General features: G+C 46.1%; 1 protein-coding gene across 4 annotated transcripts in view; it reads left to right on the forward strand.

Moving 5' to 3' along the window:
- The window catches only part of AMBRA1 (autophagy and beclin 1 regulator 1), a 163,103-nt gene that overhangs the window by 67,461 nt on the left and 73,281 nt on the right, over positions 1 to 22,361 (forward strand). For all 4 annotated transcript variants that reach the window (XM_081939000.1, XM_081939001.1, XM_081939002.1 and 1 more), the window contains 2 exons: positions 11,257 to 11,337; positions 11,445 to 11,545. In XM_081939000.1, the coding sequence (XP_081795126.1) occupies positions 11,257 to 11,337; positions 11,445 to 11,545 (182 nt within the window). The remainder of the gene's footprint in view (positions 1 to 11,256; positions 11,338 to 11,444; positions 11,546 to 22,361) is intronic.

Below are 22,361 nucleotides of genomic sequence, written 5' to 3' on the forward strand. Positions count from 1 at the left end.
CCATCAACTCATTTGTATTGAAGGTAGTGCAGTTCATATTTGCCCAGTCAGACTGTTAACTAGTAGTATGTAGTAAATATTGGAGGTTAGCTAATGTTTTAAAAAAAATCTATTAGTGGGATGATTAAGAATTAAGAAAGTTGTATTAGCACAACTCTACTACCATTACCACTCTGTCAAGATGCATATTTTTGTATTTTCTATGAGAATAACTTTGAGCTATTAAACTTTCAGTAAGTTGTCATCTATCATTTTTCTTGTCTTAGTATTTATCTTTTTAAAGTACTGAAATGAAAAGGCTTAAATTCTAAGGTAAAGGTTCCCCTCACACATATGTGCTAGTCGTTCCCGACTTTAGGGGGGCGGTGCTCATCTTCATTTCAAAGCCGAAGAGCCAGGCTGTCGGAAGATGTCTCCGTGGTCATGTGGTCGGCATAACTGAATGCCAAAGGCACACAGAACGTTGTTACCTTCCCACCAAAGGTGGTCCCTATTTTTCTACTTGCATTTTTTTACATGCTTTCAAACTGCTAGGTTGGCAGAAGCTGGGATAAGTAATGGGAGCTCACCCCATTACGCAGTACTAGGGATTCACACTGCCGAACTGCTTACTTTTCTGATCTACAAGCTCAGTGTTTTAACCACTGAGTCACTGCATCCCTACTTAAATTCTGAATGAGATTTTTTTCTTTTTCTGAAAAAAGGGGTATATATACAGGTGAAACTCAAAAAATTAGAATATCGTGCAAAAGTTCATTTATTTCAGTAATGCAACTTAAAAGGTGAAACTAATATATGAGATAAGACTCATTACATGCAAAGCAAGATAGTTCAAGTCATGATTCTGATGAGAGCAACTTTTGCATCTCATTTGGAAACCAAGGACCCAGAGTATGGAGGAAGAATGGAGAGGCCAATCAAGTACAGGAATCCCACGGTCATTGAACCAGGTTTTAGTGCTTTTGGCAAATGTTGCTCTCATCAGAAAAGAGGACTTTAGACCACTGAGCAACAGAACTTTGGATCATTGTGGTTCATTAAGACCAGGGTCAATGCAGCCGTCTACCAGGAGATTTTGGAGCACTTCATGCTTCCTTCCGCAGACGAGATTTATGGGGATGCTGATTTCATTTTCCACCTGCTCACACTGCCAAAAGCAGCAAAACCTGGTTCAATGACTGTGGGATTACTGTACTTGATTGGCCAGCAAACTTGCCTGACCTGAACCCCATAGAGAATCTATGGGGCATTGCCAAGAGAAAGATGAGAGACATGAGACCGAACAATGCAGAAGAGCTGAAGACCGCTATTGAAGCATCCTGGTCTTCCATAACATCTCAGCAGTGGCACAGGCTGATAGCTTCCACGCCACGCCACATTGAGGCCGTAATTGATGCAAAAGGGGCTCAAACCAAGTACTGAGTACATATGCATGCTTATACTTTTCAGAGGTCCGACATTGTTTTATGTGCAATCCTTCTTTTATTGATTGCATGTAATATTCTAATTTTCTGAGATGGTGGATTTGGGGTTTTCATGAGCTGTATGCCATAATCATCACAATTATGACAAATCACGGTTTGAACTACTTTGCTTTGCATGTAATGAGTTTTATCTCATATATTAGTTTCACCTTTTAAGTTGCATTTCTGAAATAAATGAACTTTTGCACGATATTCTAATTTTTTGAGTTTCACCTGTACATATGCTGGTCTTGTTGTATTCGGGTCTTTTCTTGTGTAAGATTGAGGTTGTCTTGGCAACGTTTCGGCAAGGTCTCACTCGCCATCTTCAGGCTGGTGTTTTCGGCTTAAAGCGGCGTCAGAGCTGCCGTCTTTCTATAAATCTTGGTGGGAGTGTGTGGAGTGCTGGCTTTGTTTCAATAAGTGGATTGATTGGTTGTGTGGTTGTGTCATGATTGGTAGATTGGTGCTGATTGGTGCTGGCTGTGTGTCCGTTGTTGTTTTGTGTTGTAATGGCCTGGGTGGTGGGTGGGGCTCGTTAGTTGACTAGGGCTTGTTTCCAGATGTCTGGTAGGCGGGAGGGACCGTCATGTTTATTCATGTTGTGGAGGTGTTTCTCTATTTTGATAGCTTCCATAATTATTCTCTTGTTGAAGTGTTAAGTTTTGGAGATTAATTTTGTTCCTTCAAAATTAATTTCATGTCCTGTAGCTTTAAGGTGCTGGAAAAGGAAGGAAGTTTATTCTTCTTTTCTGACTGCGTTCTTGTATTCTGCGATGTGTGCATTTATTCTCCTGTTCGTTTGTCCTATGTATGCTGCAGGGCAGATTTTGCATCGTATTTCGTAGACTCCTTGGTTTTCTAGCTGGATTTTGTCTTTGGGGTTTCTTAAGATGTTGGCTATTTTTTGGTCAGTGTTGAAGGCTGTCTTGATATTGTGTTTGTGGAGAATTTTGCTGATTTTATCTGTGGTGCCTTTGATGTAAGGGAGGAGGGCGATGCCGTTGTCCTGTTGTGTGTCTCGGTTCTTGGGGGGAGTCTCCCTTTGAATTAGGTTGGTAATTGTTTTTCTTTGGAATCCGTTGGAGATTAATAAGTTTGTGAGAGTGTGTAATTCAGTTTTCAGGTGGTTTTTGTCAGCTAGGCATTTGGTTCTGGAGATGAGGATCTTGGCTACAGAGTTGATCTGTGCAGGGTGGTGATGGGATTGTGCATCTAAGTAGCGGTTGGTGTGGGTTTTTTTTCCGGTAGATGGTGTGTCCTAGGGAGCCATTGAGTTTTTTGTAGATTAGGACGTCCAGAAAGGGAAGTTGGTTGTTTGCTTCTATTTCCATAGTGAATTGTATTTTGGGGTGTAGGCTATTGAGATGTGTGAGGAAGTTGTCCAGTTTTGCTTTCCCGTGTGGCCAAATCACGAAAGTGTCATCAACATATCTAAGCCAGAGTTTGGGTTTGTGTTCAGATTTATAAATTTTGAAGGAACCAAATTAATCTCCAAAACTGAACACTTCAACAAGAGAATAATTATGGAAGCTATCGAAATAGAGAAACACCCCCACAGCATGAATAAACTTGACGATACATCCCACCTACCAGACATCTGGAAACCAGTCCTAGTCAACAAACGAGCCCTACCCACCACCCAGGCCGTTACAACACAAAACAACAACGGACACACAGCCAGCACCAATCAGCACCAATCTACAAATCATGATACAACCACACAACTAATCAATCTACTTACTGAAACCAAGCCAGCACTCCACACACCCCCACCAAGATTTATAGAAAGATGGCAGCTCCGACCACGCTTTAAGCCGAAAACACCAGCCTGAAGATGGTGAGTGAGACTTCGCCGAAACGTTGCCAAGACAATCTCAATCTTACACAGGAAAAGACCCGAATACAATAAGACCAGCATACCTACACCCGTGAAAATCTACAAAAACAAACAAATATATGTATGTATGTATATATGTATGTATATATGTATATATGGTATAGAATATTTTTATCTTATTGGATACTTACAAAGGCAATGTAAAATAAGCATAATTAGAATGTCCATGACTTTTAAAGATTAACCTGCCAGGTATGTTAAAAATCTGTCAATTATCCTGGCTCTTGAAGGAACCAATACATTTCTTATGTTGGTTTTCTGAGTTGTAAGGCTTAGATTGCTTTGACAATTTCATCTAAGTATTTTAGTTTTCCACACAGAATTATCAATTGCTCTGAAAGGAAGGATATCAGTGAAACAGATGCTGAGGAATTTTGTCTCATGAGTTGGTTCTAACTAAAACTATATACTCTTCCCCTTCGGTCTTCAGACCTGCCACTTGCCCCAGCAGCTTAGCTGAAGCTTGGGCCTGGCAATCAGCCATCTGTCCATCCATTGTTCATAGTGAGGGGAGGAGTATCCAGGATGCGTTTACCTTGTCCTCTCTTGATTGGACTGAGTCAGATAAGCTCTTTTAGCCATGCCATGGTCACCAGGCTCCACCCACTTATCAACTCAGTCCATCAACGGACGGCTGTGTTCATCCTGAGATCCTGAAGAAACTTAAAGGAAAATTTTTAAATTGCTGGAAAAGTGATCGAAATTACCTCCACGCTGCCCGATCAATCACTAGAGGCTGAGGAAACCCTCAGCGGGGGTAGAAAGCCCACACAGCAACCGCTAAGGCAGCACGCAGCGCAGGTCACATAGCGAGACCCAGGGCACTAAGTGAGGATTCTCACCAAAGACAGGCAAGCGAGCTCCGCAGAAGCCTCTGCAGCAAGGGCGACGGCCAAGGAGGCTCTAAGGGCGCCGGAGCGCTCCACCGCTCCCCTCGGGTTGAGCAACGAACTGCGGCATTTTAAAATACCCCAGAGCGCCCGTGCTGGCAGCCATTGCCAGAGAACAAGCTGAGAGCCGGAGAGGCTCAGAAAGACCTGTGGGAGGAAGGGGGAGACGAGAGGGAGCCCCCAGTGGCAGCGGAAGCCATACGGCAGCCTGCAAAGACACAAGCTGCTTCCACGTGCTCCCAGGAAGAAGAGCTTTTTGAATTTGGAACCGGGAACCATTTTGAAACCACGTCGTCCAAGATGGCGTCCCACAGCAGCTCAGAGGAGGCTGGCAGGAGCCAAGCACTCAGCCCTGCAGCCAGCAACCACCGGGGGCACTGAGGAGCCCTTAAAAAGGTTAGAAACTATCTCGGAGGCATCAGCCAAGGGCGGGGGAGGCAAGGCAAAGGCCAAAAGGAAGCATATCTCCACCAAGGAGGCTAAAGAGGCAGGCTGTGGATCCGAAGCCCCCCAAGCCTAGCTCCAAGTATGAAAGGCAGAGGCACCAAGCCTTGGAGTGCATCTGCCACAAGGCCAGCAGCAGGAAGACACCCCCCCCCCCCTGGCCTGGAACCTGAGGAAAGATTACCAGGTTTCTCTTCACCTGGCAGGGCTGCAGAAGGGGACCCCTCCCTCCAGGTGAGGATTCCCTTCGACACCTCGGGCTTTGTCATCCTGTGTTTCGGCAACCTTGCTATCACGATTTATGCAAGCCCTATTCAATCCTTTTCTGAGTGCCTGACTAGCCGGAGAAGCACAGACAGGGCAACGAGGCTCAGATCGCTGCTGAGGCTTTCCCTTTAAAGAAGGTCTTCCCTTTAAGGAACAACTTTCCCTTTAAGGAAGAGAAAGGAAAGCAGCTGGAAGAGGGGGTGGCAAGGTTCTCAGTGAGCTGCTGTTACCAGCAGGAGGCCACAGGAGAGAGCATGGCAGCTCTTAGTAGCACAAGCCGCTTTTCAAAGCCCTGACCGGCAGGGCCGTTGTATTTGCCGCACAGTGCCATTTGAAAAGAAGGGGGAGGAGAGTCCCACGTGGGCCAAGATGGCGGCCTCCTGCAGCTTGGAGGACACAGGCAGGAATCAAGTCCTCGCTTTTAAAGCCGGCAGCCCCACTGGAGGGGCAAAAGAGCCTCCAATAAGGTTAGAGATTACCCCTGAAGGTCCATCCAAGGGTGGGGGCAGCAAGGCATAGAACAAAATTAAGCACACCTCCTCCAGGGCGGCTAAAGAGGCAAGCTCCGGCTCCAAGCCTCCCAAACCTGCCTCTAAATATGAAAGGCAGAGACATAAAGCCCTAGGGCGCATCTGCCATAAGGCCATCAGCAAGAAGGCTCACCCTGGTCTGGAGCCTGATGCGATCACAGAGGAGGAGGGGACCCAGCAAGTGAGGATTCCCACTGATACCTCAGGCATCTGGGGCTCTATCCAGGGATGGCAGTCACCTTCACTACGGGGCATTCTCCTCAAGCCTCCCTTCTACCTCTGCAGGTATGGGGGTGGGGCAACCACCCGAGGCAGAACAGTATAAAGATGAAGTTAATTTGAGCTCCCCTCGAGTAAAAGGGACATTGAAGTTGAATCCCAAACTCTGTTTGCTGTCTAACTGAAATCAGCTGCCGGATTTTCCCCACCCCTTCTTGGAGCAAAGAGGAACATCCTGTTTCTGTGAGAAAAGCATGTTTCCTCCCTCTCCTTGTTTGAAAGCAAGATCGACCTTGTTTCCATCTAATTGAGCTCCAGGGGAAGGGATCCAGGAATCGCATGATAAAGCAACCCCACCCCTTCCCAACCTATGTAATCTGATCTGCTGTTGTTAAGGCCAAAACATGTGGCCTAACAAAGAAAGAGAAACCTGATGCAGATTCCAAGCCTTACTCCTTAAGTGGTTGTAAAAGCCTCGTGGAAAGATCTCCATGGAAACGAAACTTGAATGAGAAAGAGGTCAGCTAGCCCAGACCCAACCTCCCAAATCCTTTGAACTTTAATGATAAGTTGTCCTGACAACGAGGTGCAATAAAGATGCCCCAACCATCCCAAAATCAGCTTACCTTGTGTGTGCAAAGCCTTCGGGCAGCCAAAGGGCCAAAAGGCACATGTAGTTCAGTTGAAGAGATTGTTATGCTCTTGTGGATTGGTTACTATTGTTTATGAATTATTTGGAAGGGGCTCAACCCCTATAGAACCAAGTTATCCAGGTCCAAGATGGGTTCCGAGTTCGGGTAAAGACCCTTAGAAATTCCAAAACTGGAGAGTCACCTTGACAAACTTAACCAGCAGAATAGCCTTGGCAACTAGAGCCGAGGTGGCACAGAGGTTAGAGTGCAGTACAGCAGGCTACTTCAGCTGACTGCTAGCTGCAGTTTGGCAGTTCAAATCTCACTGGCTCAAGATTGACTCAGCCTTCCATCCTTTAACAGCAAGGAAGGCGCCATTACCAATCACTCCAAACAGTAGGCACAAGGAGCGCCCTCTAGTGGCTGCTCTACAAACTGCAATCCAGTATTTTAGGCCAACGCTTGCAACACCTAGTGGCCGACAAGTGATGTGCACATGCATCTACAAAGCATTGCATCACACCCTAGTGGCCAACTCGTGAACTGCGCCTGCATTTCCAAAGCCCTGCAACGCACTCTAGTGGCTGACCAGTGAATTGTGTCTGTGTCTACTAAGTTTTGCAACTCACTCTAGTGGCTGACACATGAATTGCACCTGCATTTACAAAGTCTGGCAACACACTCTAATGGCTCATATGTGAACTGTGCTTGCATCTTCAAAGCCCTGCAATGCACTCTAGTGGCTGACACATGAACTGCGCCTGCATCTACAAAGGCTTGAAACGCACCCTAGTGGCCGACAAGTGAATTGAACACAAAGAATTCATAATACATTCAAGAAATTTTCTGAGCTAATCCTAGTCATAGAATCATAGCATCTTTCTAGCCATGGCAAAAGAGTCAGACAGGCCGGTCCCCATGCCTGAACCCACCACAAACTCAGAATTGGATGTCCAACTATGAGAAAACGCAGAAGCACCTCAGATAGCCTATGACCTTAGACAGCATTCGCTGTGGGCAGAACATATAGCAGGGGTGGACAACATCAGAACTGACTGGTTCAGCTGGACCGATGTGGACAATTCGGAGTGGAAGCTGCAGCCAGCAATCTTCGAGGAGCTGGCAGAGTGCTTCGGACGCCCGGAGGTCGACCTATTCGCCACCCCTCTCAACGCCTAGCTCCCGAGATTTTACTCCAGGTACCGGACATGGGGGCGGAGGGGGTAGACGCTCTCTGCGGCCCTTGGCCCCGGGGGCTCCTCTATGCCTATCCACCCTTACCCCTGATCCCCAGGGTCATAAAAAAAAATCTTGCGGGAGGGGACAGAGGTGGTACTGATTGCCGCACAGTGGCCCCCAAGGCCTTGGTTTGCCGATCTCCAATCTCTCTCGGTGGACAGGTCCTGGAGGATCCCCCAGGAGAGGATCTCTCTCAGTCAGGGGTCGCTGGAACACCCAGACCCTCAGTGGCTCCAGTTGACCCCTTGGCGCTTGAACGGAGCATCCTGAGGGAAGATCACTCCTCCCCCAGGGTTATACAGACCATCCAGGCAGCTCGCAGACCCTCCACAGAGCGCATTTACAGCGCTACAGGGCAGGCTTTTTCAACATGGTGCATCTCTGGGGGCCACGATCCGGTCAGGGCCACTGTTGCACAAGTTCTGGACTTTCTTCTTTGCGGGGCTGGACAGAGGGTTGGCTCCCAACACGATTAGGAGATAAGTCTCAGCCATTTAATCGGTACTCCTGTGCGGTAGATCTCAGACACTGACTCACCATCTGATGGTCAGGCGGTTCCTCAAGGGGGCCTCCAATCTTAAACCACCCATGGTGCACAGGTACCCTTACACAAGGTGTTGGACGCTCTGACAGGCCCTCCATTCAAACCATTACGTACTGTCTCTCTGAAGTTCCTGACACTTAAGGTGGCCTTTTTGGTGGCCATCACCTCCGCCAGGAGGATATCTGAACTGCAGGCTCTGTCTACCAGGGAAGATCTCTGCGTGTTCCACCAGGACAGGGTAGTGCTAAGGTTAGACCCCTCCTTCATACCCAAGGTGTGTTCTTGCTTCCATCGCTCGCAGGAGCTGATATTGCCTAATTTCTGCCTGGACCATTCTCACCCATTAGAGAGGAAGTGGCACGCCTTGGGCATGAGGAGGGCTCTGAGGATTTACCTCAGAAGAACCAGGCCAAACAGGAAGTCGGAAACCTTATTTGTTTCCTTCCAGCCAGGGTCCCTGGGGAACAAGGTGACTTCCACCACGATAGGCAGGTGGTTAAGAACCTGTATTGCTTCTGCCTATCAGGCATGGGGTCTGCAAACACCGAGCTCTATCACAGTGCATTCTACACGAAGCACGGCCACTTTGGCGGCCTGGGCCATGCAGGCTTCACTATCTGAGATCTGTAGGGCAGTCACGGGGTCTTCCCCCTCACCATTCGTGAGGAATTACAAGTTGGACTCCTTTGCTTCTGTGGAAGCCTCATTCGGACGTAGGGTGTTACAGGCTGTTCACAAGGCGGGGGAGAGGTCTAACCAGGCATAAGTTTGGGCATATACTCAAATGTGTAACCCTCCCTAGGGACATGTAGGCTTTGGTACGTCCCATCCTGGATACTCCTCCCCTCACTATGGAGAAAGGGCGTTGGTACTTACCTTATACACCTTTTCTCATAGTGTGGGGGGAGAGAGTATCCAGCCCCTCCCTGATATGGGTATGTTGCAAAATTGTTATGTTGTTTGTTGAACTGTTCTGTTGAAGTAATAAATAAAGGTTTGAAACTAAAATAAAGTCTAGAGTGGATGACACAGCAAGTCGGATAGAGTTCTTCACCGATAACTGGGTAGAGCCTGGTGACCAAGGTGTGGCAAAAAGAGCTTATCTGACTCAGTCCAATCAAGAGAAGACAAGGTCAACCCATCCTGGATACTCCTCCCCTACTTTGAGAAGAGGCGTATCAGGTAAATACCAACACCCTTTTTTAGCTAGCAGACCATACAAAAGTTTGCTGTCTCCTGATCTAAGAAATAAAAGGTACACAAGCTTGTGATACATTTACTTTGAGATAAGCTCCCTGGAATGCTGTAAGAATAAAAAATGTTATTTTAATCTTAATATAGTTGGTTTGTTTTGAAAACTTCTAATTTAGCAGAGTTATTTTTTTATAGTGTATACCTAACTTTCTTCACTGTCTTGCTATATTCTGTTAAGGAAGGAGAAAGCACTATCTATCTATCTTTACGTACTAAGGAGGTTTCTGAGTTTTTATTTCTGAACAGATTGCAATGACCTTGTTTTGTTAATATAGCCACACTTTGGGTGAGATTTTTCTCATACCTATCTACTCTCTACAGCAAATTCTCCTGAGAACAAAGACAAGCTTCATTTTGCAGCTGTTGTAGAATTTGAAAAAAGAGATGAGATAATAGAGATTGGATTTCCATAGTTGCATGTGAATCTTAACCAGAAGTTACTAATGCAGAATGTAAGATGTTGTAAAGGGAAAAACTCTTTTGCCTCAAAACTATTGTGTTTATGATGTTTTTTAATTTCCAGTTGCCTTATTCTTACTTTAGATCTCTGAAAATACAGACACAGACAAGCACTATTTATAGTTCCGTTCACTTGAAAATTACCTTCTAACTTAGCTAGACATTGAAGTATATGTGACTAAGCAAAATCAGTATAATGGAAGATCTTCTATTTTTGCAATAACCTTACCTTTTCCATTATTATTAAGGTCATATTTTTATTATCTCAAAATATTAACAGTGACTTAAGTAAGTATTTTATATTTTTTTAAAAACTAGTTTCCAATGTTAGAGAGAAATGTAACTTCTCTGCTGCAAATGTTAACTATAGAAGAATAAATAACTAGTAATAAACATTGAAATAAAGTAGTGCTATTAAAATAATCAAGTACTGAAGTTTTGACCTAGCTCCTTTGTGCTTTCAAGTGTGCATTTTGATGCACATAGATACCGCCAATGCTATTATTTTTTGGGATAAACTGATATGTAAAGTAAAACAATTAAAAAGTAATATAAATAAAGAAAAGGTAGAAAATCAAAAAAAAAAATCCTAACCAAATGTAGTTTATACAAACACTATTCTGTGTACCTCTCCATATTTTTATATTCTTGCAAACCGTCCTTACTTCTACCACATTCATTAATTTATATATTTCATTTTGTTCTTAAACATCTTACCTCTTCATTTGTAAGTTCTCATAAACTCTGCAAAGCTTGTGAATAATTAAATTATTTTAGTTTTATTTTTTATTCTATATTGCAGTTTATTTTTAAATTGTATTTTTGGACTTTGTAATGTTTTGATCCTTTCTCCCCCTGAGCAAAAGAAGTAAAAAGTTGCAAAATGATAAGAAAGGATCATGTAATTCATGTAAAGCTACATGAGGCATGCTTCGGATGTCTTGCTTGCAGGAGGTCTTAAAGTGTATACTATTGATCTGGTACCTAATGATCTAAAGAGAAAAAGAGTATGAAGAATGAAGAGCAGCCTGTTTTTCTCTGTCGATCTGTGTACTTTTGCTGCCAATGTAGACTTGCTGGTTTGTACAAACTATCTCAGATTCTGGTGAATCTGAGAGAGAATGTTTTGGTTCCTTCTGTAAATTCAGTAAATTCTGGCTCTTATATAAAAATGATATGAAGCAAAGTTGCATTTCATATAATGTTAAATACGATATTGTGCTAGTGTTTTTATTAAGTTTTCATCTTTGAGGAAGGTTACAAAGGTGCAAAGGGAACCCAATAGTTAATTAAGTTATAAGAAAGTTGTTTTACTTCAGTATTTACCGTGATTAGTTTAGGAGGAAGAATCCTGAATCTGACCTTGCTGTGAAGAATTAAATGATTAAAATGTCTCCCTTTTTTTCCCACTGAAGGGACAATGGAGACAGATCAAGACACCGAGCCCCTCGGAATGCCCGTATGTCTGCACCATCCCTAGGACGCTTCGTCCCAAGGTAAGAGCTGTATAACTAGTAATGCATGTAAGAAATGGTCTATCTATTATTACTCAGGTCTTTAACAGGTTCACAGCAGTTTAACAGTATTCTTCTCCGCTTTTTAGACGCTTCTTGTTGCCTGAGTATTTGCCTTACGCTGGGATTTTCCATGAGCGTGGACAGCCTGGGTTGGCCACTCACTCCTCTGTCAATAGAGTTTTAGCAGGTATTATATCTTCCTTATTTTTGACTGTAATATTGAAATAATTGAATCAGGCATAATATGAAAACCAAACTCTATGGTGGTTCTATTGTCTGTTCAAACTAGAATATATTTCAACGTGAGTCACTAAATCCACACGGATACATTTTTTGTAGGTACTATGAAATAAGTACCTACAGTGATGGATTTCTAGAATGGAATCCAAAAAGAGGATGGGCAAATATTTTAAAGCCTCTATTTCTAAGTGGTCCTGTTCCTTCCTTCCTTTTTAAAAGTAACATTCTGACAAGCTAATGATTAGTTTGTTCCAGGTTCCTTTAATTCAATTATAGGGTGCCTTGTTCATGTTCTGGTTTGTAAAGTTTCATAAGAACAGTTCAGATTCAATTAGGATTCTAATAGATGCATATTCAAATTTTGGCAGCATCTGCTTATGGTGTTCAGGAAATTGAAGAGTTTAAGTGAGTGGGAAGGAGGCAAATAAAATAGGACCCTGCCTGGAAATTAAATTTTCTTATGACAGATTTTTTAAGAGGTGATTTGAGGAACATAAGTTGACCTTTGTTCAATACCAGATGTGAAGATGATTTAATAGTTTTTGTGCGCTTGGATTTTAAAAGCACTCTGTTCAAGCGTGTATATATATTACACTTTCTGAATTGCGTTTAAGTAAAAAGTTGAGAAAAATCTATTGTAAGTTGAACAATAGAAGAATATGTAGTTAATGTGAATTATGTGAATAGTCATGTACCAAATTAGATCTGGAAAAGATTTAGAAGAGTAATAATGATCTCCAATGGAATTATTATATATGATCACAAAATATGATATTATTAAGTCTTCAACAACAGCGATGGCTAGAAACTGTTGACTTCACAATCTCTTTGGCACTAAGACTTCATATTTTGTAAGTCTTGTGTTCTCGAACAAAAAATAATGTCTTATCTTGAAAAATCGTGATAAAGCCCTTTCAGATTTCATTTGTTTTAATATTTTTAGTATTTAAAAGCATTGGATAATCTGCATTATTCCTTAGACTCTTGTTCTAGAACATTTTGAAAATTAGATTTAGCTTCCATGGTCTGTCTTTTCAAGTTCTAAAATCTAAGTTCAATGTATATGCTTATCTGAGTCCACAAAGAGATAGGATGTTTATTCATTATCACAAGCCGGGAATCAATCACTCTGAATGTGAAGAAGTTGCTTCCACGTGACTTATGGAATGTTCAGTCTCAGAAGACATAAAGAACATAGGCAGCACCTGAGCATCTGAAAAAGTCAGGTGATGATCATGTAAGGTTTCCCAATCCCCAACCCCGCCTAGGAACTAGAAAGGAGAGGTGAGCAGGGATGTTCTGAGGCAAATAAATCTCTTGATTAGAGGTAGCTGACTACATCCTGATTTAAGAGGCAACCCTGATCTCTGATCCCTCAGAAGCAACTGTCTGGTCCCTGAGTCTTGCATGATGTTTGTTTGGACTTTTCTTGTGCAATTTCGACCTGGATTGGCTGACAACCCTGATTTGACTTTTAGAATCTTGGACTGGATTTTGATTATTTTTCTGTGTGCTTTTCTGAAAAGCAACCATTCATGCCAACTATTTTCGGAGACTCTGTTTTGGTTTGCATCCCTTGTCTGTTGTTACCTTCTTGTAAACAGTAAACTGCCAGTCATTAGCAACTGTGTCTGTGTGCATGTGCACTTAAAATCAGAAGTACCATATTTTTCGGAGTATAAGATGCACCAAGATTTTGGAGAGGTAAATTTTTTAAAAAAAGTTTTCCCCCCCGGCCCCCAGGAGCACTCTGCAGGCCTCCCAAACCCTCTGAAAACTGAGGCATGCAGAGAGTTTGGGAGCCTGCAAAGTGCTTCTGGGGGCCGGGGAGGGCAAGAACACGATGTGTGGGGGCTCAAGCTTCCTAAAGGGTAAGACTTTTATTGATCTCAAATCGCTTTTCTCTACCCCTTCCCATGGCAAGGCAGGAACATGTCTCTCCGGCTTTATTTTTTCCCCTCTGACCGGTGACCACGCAAAGCCGCTTGGCCCAAGGAGCGGCAGTCAGCTCGCTTCTTCTCTTCAGTGAGGAGAGAAAGACATGTGGGGGCTGCTGAACGGCTGCTGCTGCGCTCTACTGGGAACGGCCCATTGGGCGAGGAGTGGTGGGGATCCCTTCCATTTGGATCAATGGTTCCTCGTGGTGGTGCCTGAGTGGCAAAAGGGAAGCCCAAAGAGTACAACCTGGCAAGGCTACCTCCTTGAAAAAACGGGCTTGTTCACAGCCCTCTTCACAACCCCGCTTCCTTAGTCTCGGTGCAAAAGCAGGTGCCAGGCTCTCAGCTACCATATCTCTTTGCTGCATGACAGATCCGGGCAGATTGGAGGTGGAGGTGGAGGAAAAGAAGAGGAACAGTCTCCTCTCCACGAAGGCTTTTCTCAGGATCCAAAGCTTTTGAATCAAGCTTGATTGCATCCCATTCCAGGTTTTTAACTTCCCAATCTGGCATCCCAGAAATCTAGTAACTGGGAAAGAAAGCCATGCTTTTCGGCAGGTTCCAAGGGCAGCTTTCTTTCCCATTACTCAGAGGCTTTGTATATGCTGCCCTCCTCCTGCTGCAAATGAGAGGCACCTCAGAGACGCTAGATTTCTTAGGATGCTAGATTGGGAAGTTAAAAACCTGGAATGGGGTAAAATCAAGCTTGATTCAAAGGCTTTGGCTTTGGATGGCTGCACTGCCACCCAAAAATGCTGTTACACCAATCTCTGCAGAGCCCACTTCACCTGCTCCTTCTCGGGCAGTTCCAGGTGGCAGAGATCGCAGTAACAATGTTTTTGGGTTGCAGCAAAGCAATCTCGGGAGCTTGATTGTATCCCATTCCAGGTTTTTAATTTCCCAATCCAGCGTCCTGAGAAAAGCAATTTTTGCAATCAGGGAGGAAAAAGAGCATTTCAGGTAACAGGCGGTTCCAAGCTGCGGGGATCGCGGAGCAGCCTGGAACCACCCGCTGCCTGAAACCACCCACTGCCTGAAACGATCTTTTTCCTCCCCGATTGCAAAAACAGGGCGTGCATTCCTCCTGGCTAGATCCGTCTCCCGGGCCAGGAGCTGAGCCGGCAAGCCAGCAATTGGCCGGCTGTCTCTGATCTGCCTACCCTGCGTCCGCGCCTGGCTCCTGGGCTCTCGCCTGACCCCGCTGCCCTCTCACTTTTCTTCCTGCTCCCCCAGCTGACGGTGCTGGCCATGAGAAACGAGAAGGCGAGTCTGCAGAGGAGGAGGGCACACGGCTCTGCAGTGTGCACTGGGGAACTGGGAAGGAAAGCATTTTGAGGTGGCAGCGCATACTGGAACTGCCTGCCACCTGAAACGCGATGCACTTTTTTGGCCTCCGCATGTGCCCTTTTTGGAATCGGGGAGGGAATTGTGGCACTGCCACCCAAAAATGCTTTTGTTGAAAAGGCTTTGAACGCAATCCCTCGGGCTGCTTCGGGAATCGGGCTCCATGTGGAAGTGAGGATTCCCCCTCCCCCCAGCCTGGAACCACCTGAAAATGTGACGCGTGGAGCAGGGGGGTGGAGCTATATTTGGAGTATAAGACACACCCAGATTTTCACCTTTTGGGGGGCGGAAAGGTGCGGCTTATACTCTGAAAAATACGGTAGGATAGCAATGATCATTTAGTAGGCAGGAGATAATCACTGATACATTCTCCTCCTCAACTCTCCAAATACTTTAGTTCTACTTTAAGTTGTTTGCTAGAGATATGCCCCGCCCCCATTATGTAACTTCCTGCATCATATTTAAAGAGGAAGACACCTTTGTTGATCATTAGAAAGAACTTCATTAGGCGTGGCAATAAGTCTCTGAGATTCTAAGCATCTTTAAGCCAGTGCTGTATGAAGGAGAGGCTTGTAGCTTTTAGTGAGATGCATCCTTTCCTTTTCTGTTTTGGATTCTGAGTTAGGTGGAAATAGCTCACTGGGAGGTGATAATTTGCTGCCAGGCAACATAGCAGATTCTTTTCCAGTTCTGCTTTGTTGGTTTACATTTCATTTTATTCCCCATTCTGAACACTATTGCTCCTTTTGTAGGTAGCCATCTTTGTTATTCTTTTGAAATCAGTCTTTTATCTTTAGTATGCATGCTCATAAAGAAGAACTTTTAAAAAGTTTAATACAAGGGCATTGTAGTACATAGATACACATTTATTTACTGGGCAAATTATGATAGACATCCCCAAATATGAAAAGATTGCTGTGAAATCCAATAACAAGGTTGATGATCAATATGATTGTGTTAGACCTCGCTTAAAGAACTTGGATTTTTCACAGTTTTAATCTAAGCATAGAAGAATTTCTGTGCATGGCCTTTGGTGCTCTAAATGTCTTACATAGTCTTGGTTTTAGGTTGCAGCTGTATTCTGTTCAGTAATTTGGAATTTTAGCAATTACTTTATATTTAATTCCGATTATACCATTCGTTATATTTTGTTTAGCTTATTTTTAATTTTTAAAAAACAATTATGTTTTGTGCTCATCTTGTGAAAAAGTCATTTTGTGATTCCCTGGGTATTCTTTTACAAAGATCATCATAATACATTAATGTTCATAATGGAAACTCACTGTGGAAGCCTCTTCAATCCAAATGTAATGTATAGCAATCTGAAGGTGATTTTGTTAATCTTAGAACATACCTCTCTCTAAATAATATATGAACTGCTTTAGCTGTCTTTAATCCAAACAGTGGATATATTCATGAAGCTTCTATATTACACATTAATATTTGATTTGATTACATGAAAATGTTTAACTTTTAACCATTATGGGAAAAAGTGACAGAATAGATTTATTGAGTGTACTTATGTGGAATATATTGATCTTGAAACCATGGTTTGCATTAGCATTTGAAACCAGGAAATCTCACCTAGGATTTGATTTGAATGTATATATGGTCACTCATCTTAAGCATTTTATCAATGCAGTGCAATGCAATTGCATATATAGCATCATTACCACAATCCTGGACAATACACAAAACAGTAAAAACACCCACCCACCCTGCCCAATAATCAGGAAAACTTTATAAAAATCGTATAGCACCCTGGAGCATCAGTCTCTCATATAGTCCGTGGTTGCAAAGTGGTTAGAATGCAGTACTGCAGGCTAACTCACTGTTTATTCCAGGAGTTCAATTCTGAACAGCTCAAGGTTGACTTGGCCTTCCACCCTTCCAAGGTCGGTAAAATGAGGACCCAGATTGTTGGGGGCAATATGCTGACTCTGTAAACTGCTTAGAGAGGGCTGCAAAGCACTGTGATGTGAGGGGTTCTTGGTGCTATCTGAGCTTGCTTGTTTTCCAGGGCGCTGCTCTGGAGAGTCCAAGCAAGGGTTAAATACAGCCAATCTGCCCAGAACTGAATTGAAACTTTAAGCCATGCCTCTGGTGCTGACTATCTTCAGTTTTTTTCAATTCAGCTAGCCCAGTGGACGTGCTTTTGAGTTTCTCTTCAGTTCTACAGATTGCTTGGGCTCTCCTAGAGTTAAAAGTAGGAGAAACTTTCCTTAATTGTGTCCATTATGAGCAGGATTGGTGAGAGAAAAATTCCTTTTCTTTTAATTGGCTATTTGCTCACCTTTTGGTCCTCCTGGTGTCCTGGGCTTGCTCGGGCACTGTAGGGCTACAGGAAGCTGTTGTGGGAGGCACATGGGTCGGAGTGCCGACGTCAGCGCTGTCGCAGCACCTGCGCTGCGGTAGGGATCCCTGCTGAAGGTTCCGTTGCTGCCGACCGCGCTTTGAAGAAGCTGGCATTCGGCGCGGTTCTTCAGGGCTCCTATCTAGTTCCGGTGGCCATTTTGGGCTGCATGACTGGTGTGGCAGCCATTTTGGGAAACCGGAAGATCCGGCCGCCATTTTGTTTAGCCAGTTTCGTTTTCTGAGCACACTGCCGCAGCTGCCTGGTCACCTGACTCATTGCTATTTGACTCCTAGCATTGTAAAACTATCAGCTTGGTGCGGCAATGGATTGTGGCTTACCTAGGTCGCCTTCCATTACCTGCAAGGTGCTGGGAGCTGTTAACGCTCGCACCGGAATCCTGCTTGGCTGGATCTGATCTCAGTGGCCTTCTGTGTCTCTCTTCTGAGTGCTTGGGGCCACAGTCTACAACTGTGAAGATGTTGAGTGGAGGTAATCCCTGCCTGTTTCAGTCAGACCCCAACCTTTCAGCCATGGCAGATCAGATCCCTGAGGATTCAGAGCAGCTTGGGCCCTCTTCCAGAACATTCTCCAGGCAAGCTGGCAAGGCTGCCCAGGAGGCTATCAGGGGCAGCAAACCCTATTGTAGGCCAGGGCCCAAACAGGGATCAGGCCTGGATAGGGATGCCAACCGTCACCAAAAGGCCTTAGAGAAGCACTTTTCCAAGGCTCAGCAGCAAGCCCAAACCTCCCAGTCAGTGTCTCCAATAAAGCCCTTCATGGGGGTTCAACCAGATATGGGGCAGCCTGTTTCCGATAGTGATGAGGAAGACCAGGAGTTCTCTCCCACTGCTTCCCTTGCCATGGCAGCTTCTCCAGGTCTCTCATTGGCTGACCAGGCCGACCTCTTCATCTGTCCTTCAAACCTGGAAGAAAGGCCAGTTCCCGTGGGCCCCTTGGCGCCCCAGCAACCGGCCCCCCAACCCATTCAAGGGTTCGACCTGTCGAGGACCAAGGCCCTAACCTTTCAGCAGAGATGCAAGAGGTCATTAACAGGGCTATATCCCAGGGCATAGAGGCGGGCATGCTGCAGCGGGGCAAGTGCACGCGCAAGACCTGACATCTCCAGCCCCAAGATACCCCTAGAGAGGCATCCTTGACCCAGCCTTCTCAGTCTCCACATTCCTCTCTGGCCAGCGAGGATTCTGACTGGGAGGAGGAGGACATCCTACCTAGGCTGGAACCTGAGTTTTCAGGGGACGAAAGTGTTGCCTCCAAAAAGCCTGTCTTTTCGGGTTTGTTTAAGCTTGCCAACTTCAAAACCATCTTGAATAAGGCTAAGGTCTCAACCTGCTTGGGGTATATCCCTCCAGATCAGGTGACTAACGATCCAGACAACCCATCTGGGGACCTCTTTGAGGAGCCTGTGTTGACCCAAGAAATAGTGCCAGTTCTCAAGCTTTTTCTGAATGTGGTACAAAAGCAATGGGTGCAACCAGCCACCCTTGCTACTCCCAGTGGTAATGATAAGAAGTTGTACATGGTAGATGCCATTCTGGAAGACATGCTTAAATTACCTCCCATTGATCCTCCTGTGGCAGCTCTTACCTCATCCTCTGTGCTCCCCCCTGATTTACTGGAGGGACTTAAGGCAGAGGACAAGAAAACAGAGAATGCCTGCCATAAAACCATCAGGCAGCTGTTTGGGCGATTAAAACGTCCGCCTCTGCGTCCTTCCTTTCTAGGGCCGCCCTTCTCTAGTTGAGACAGTTGCTCACCAAACTTCTGGCCAGAGATACCAAACTAAGGCAGGATGTCAATAAGATTATGGCGGCTACTGAGTATACCACCCTGAGCTCTGCCAAGTTTACATCCAGAGCCTTGGCGTCCAATGTCACTACTCGTCGCCTCTTGTGGCTCAGCCACTGGAATGTCAATATGCATTACAAGTGGAAGCTTGTTTCTGCCCCCTTTAAAAGGGACAAGCTTTTCGGGGAGGTCCTGGACCCGGTCCTTGTGGAAAACAAAGACAAACAGAAGGTAATGCCATCGGTCACTAAGAAGTCTGACCGGAAGGGGTCCAACTTCTACAGGAGGCAGCCCTTTCGGAACGCGGAGCCTTCCACGAGATCCGCTTCCTTCCATCGGCCATACTCTCAGCAGGCTGACAGGTCCCAGGACCGTCAACCATTTTGCGACAGAGGTCGCCAGCAGAATTTCTCCAGATGTCCCTTTTGAGAGGGCCTGGTTCCCAACCTTTCAAAAGGTATAAGTGACCACCACCAGATAGCTCCCATAGGAGGGTGTCTCCAGTTGTTCCACGGCCAATGGGAGTAGATCACGTCGGACCAGTGGGTCATACAGACAATCCTCTTGGGTCTGACCTTGAAGTTTCTCTCCCCTCCCCGCGACACTTCATCCGTTGTCCCACTCCCTTGTGTCCCGTCAAAATGGCTCTCATGGAACAGGAGATCTGGCATCTCAGGGACATCAGAGCCATAGAACCGGTTCCACCAGGTCAGGAAGGAACAGGCTTTTACTCCATTCTTTTCCTGCTCCCCAAGAGCTCCGGGGGGTGGAGGGGAATCCTAGTTCTAACAAGATTAAACTACCACATACTAGAGATTCAAGATGCAGTCCCTGCAGTCCATCCTGGGCTGCATCAGGCCAGGAGACATCTTAATCTCCTTAGATCTCAAAGAGGCTACCTCCACGTCCCCATTTGCAAAGCTCACCGCAGGTTCCTGAGATTCGTTGATGTCGGCTGCCACTACCAATACTGGGCCTTGCCGTTCGGCCTGTCATTGGCCCCCAGGACATTTACAATGATCCTTGCGGCAGTGGCAGCCTTCCTCAGATCTCGTCCAGTGCGGCTCCATTGCTACCCTCCAGGACCATGGCTTCTCCGTAAATTTGGAGAAAAGTCATCTTCAAGCAACGACCAGGCTGCAGCACCTGGGCACCATCATCAACACTGTCACCTGCTAGGTCTTCCTGTCCCCGGAGCGGATAGCAAGCCTCAAAGGAAGGGTCCTACAGATGCAGCAATCCCCTCACACCAAGGTCATGCAGTTATCGCAACTCTTAGGGAAGATGATATCTTGCCTGTCCATCGTTCCGTGGGCAAGACTCCATACTCGTCCCTTGCAGTGGCTCCTGCTGCCCTACCAGAGGGCCAATGAGAGCAGCTCGATGAGATTGGTGTTGGTCTCCCCGAAGGTATGTCAATCCCTCAAGTGGTGGCTGTCTCCAGCCCTGGCAAGGGGCACCCTGTTCAGGGAGCCGGCCCGTCTCACCATTACGACGGATGCCAGCCTTTACAGCTGGGGAGCCCACCTCCCCAATCAAATCGCGCAGTGGAGGTGGTCTTCAACTGAAGCCTCTCACAACATCAATTGGTTGGAGCGGAGAGCAGTCAGGTGGGCCCTCATCCAGTTCCGCCACAACGTACAGGGACATCACGTGAGAGTGCTAACAGACAATGTAGCAACAAAGGCGCACATCAACCGCCAGGGAGACACTCGCTCCAGATCCCTGATGACAGAAGTCAACGCCCTGGGTCAGTGAGCGGAGAAACACCTCCAATTGATACAGGCGGAGCACATCTCCGGAGTAAGCAACATCCAGGTGGACTGACTGAGCAGGACCACGGTCGACCACTTGGAGTGACAACTACATCTACAACTATTCCAACGCCTGTCCCAGAGGTTCAGCTGTCCACTGGTCGACCTGTTTGCCACCCGGACCAACATGCTCCTTCCCAGGTTCTTCACAAGGTTTCACAATCTGCAAGCCGAGAGAATCAAAGCCTTGCACTGCCCATGGCCGCGGGGACTGTTGTGTGCATCCCGCCATTGCCTCTTCTTCCCAGAGTCATCCGGAAGATCCTGTCGGAGGAAGCAGAGGTCTTGCTTTTGGCACCGTTCTGGCCCAGGAGAACCTGGTTTGCCAATCTGGTGAGTCTCTCCGCCGACCCTCCTTGGCGGATCCCTCCGCATGAGATCTCTCTCAGCCAGGAGGCCCTTCAACATCCAGAGCCCCAGTGGCTTCAGCTGGCCGTCTGGCACTTGAGAGGGATCTCCTGAGCAGGGGCAGTCACTCTATCAAGGTCATCCACACCGTCCAGGCGGCCTTCCACGACCCGGATCTACGACGCCATCTGGAGGTCGTTCGATGCCTAGTGCACTTCTCATGACTTATCACGACTTCGGCCATGATTCCAATCATCTTGGACTTTTTGCAAGATGAACTTGAGGCCTGGTGCCCAACACTCTACGACGTCAGGTGGCCGCAATTTCCACAATACTTGCTCCTGATGAACACTCCTCCCTTGGGCGTCATCCTACTATCCGTAGCTTTCTGAGGGGTGCAATCAATCTGAGGCCCCCGGTGGTCCACAGATTCCCCTCATGGGACCTCAACGTAGTCCTCCGTGCCTTAATCGGTCTTTCGTTTGAACCACTTCGGTCGGCCAGCCTTAAACATTTGACCTTTAAGGCCGCCTTTTTGATCGCCATCACTTCTGCGCAGCATATCTCAGAGCTGGCAGCCTATCGGTTCGGAAGACTTGTGTTTAATACAACAGGACAGGGTGATCCTTAGGCTGGATCCAATGTTCATTCCTAAGATCAACTCCTGGTTTCACTGGGCCCAGGAGGTCATTCTCCTGGATTTTTGTCCGCATCCCAGGCACCTGAGGGAGAGGCGGTGGCACATGCTCAATGTCGGTAGGACGCTCCGCAGATATGTCAAGCGCACGGCTGTGTTTCGTTGTTCCGAATCGCTCTTCGTTTCTTTCCAACCAGCTTCCCAAGGCCGCAAGGTTTCCTCCTCTACCATTGGACGTTGGTTGAGAGCCTGCATTACCCTCGCTCACGTCCTTCAGTCCATACCTGTGCCTAGCCACATCATGGCACATTCTACTAGGAGTGCTGCCACCACGGCGGCCTGGGTGACGTAGGCGCTGATTGAGGAGATTTGCAGGGCAGCTACTTGGACTTCATTATCTCCGTTTGTTCGGAATTACAAGTTGGACAAGTTTGCTTCGGTGGAAGGGGCTTTTAGTAGGCGAGTTCTTCAGAGCATTCAGACCAGTGGAGAGACCTTGAACGTGACTGCTTCCCACCCTA

Source organism: Natrix helvetica (assembly GCF_964273705.1).
Source record: "Natrix helvetica genome assembly, chromosome: 1".
NCBI classification, from domain to species: domain Eukaryota; kingdom Metazoa; phylum Chordata; class Lepidosauria; order Squamata; family Natricidae; genus Natrix; species Natrix helvetica.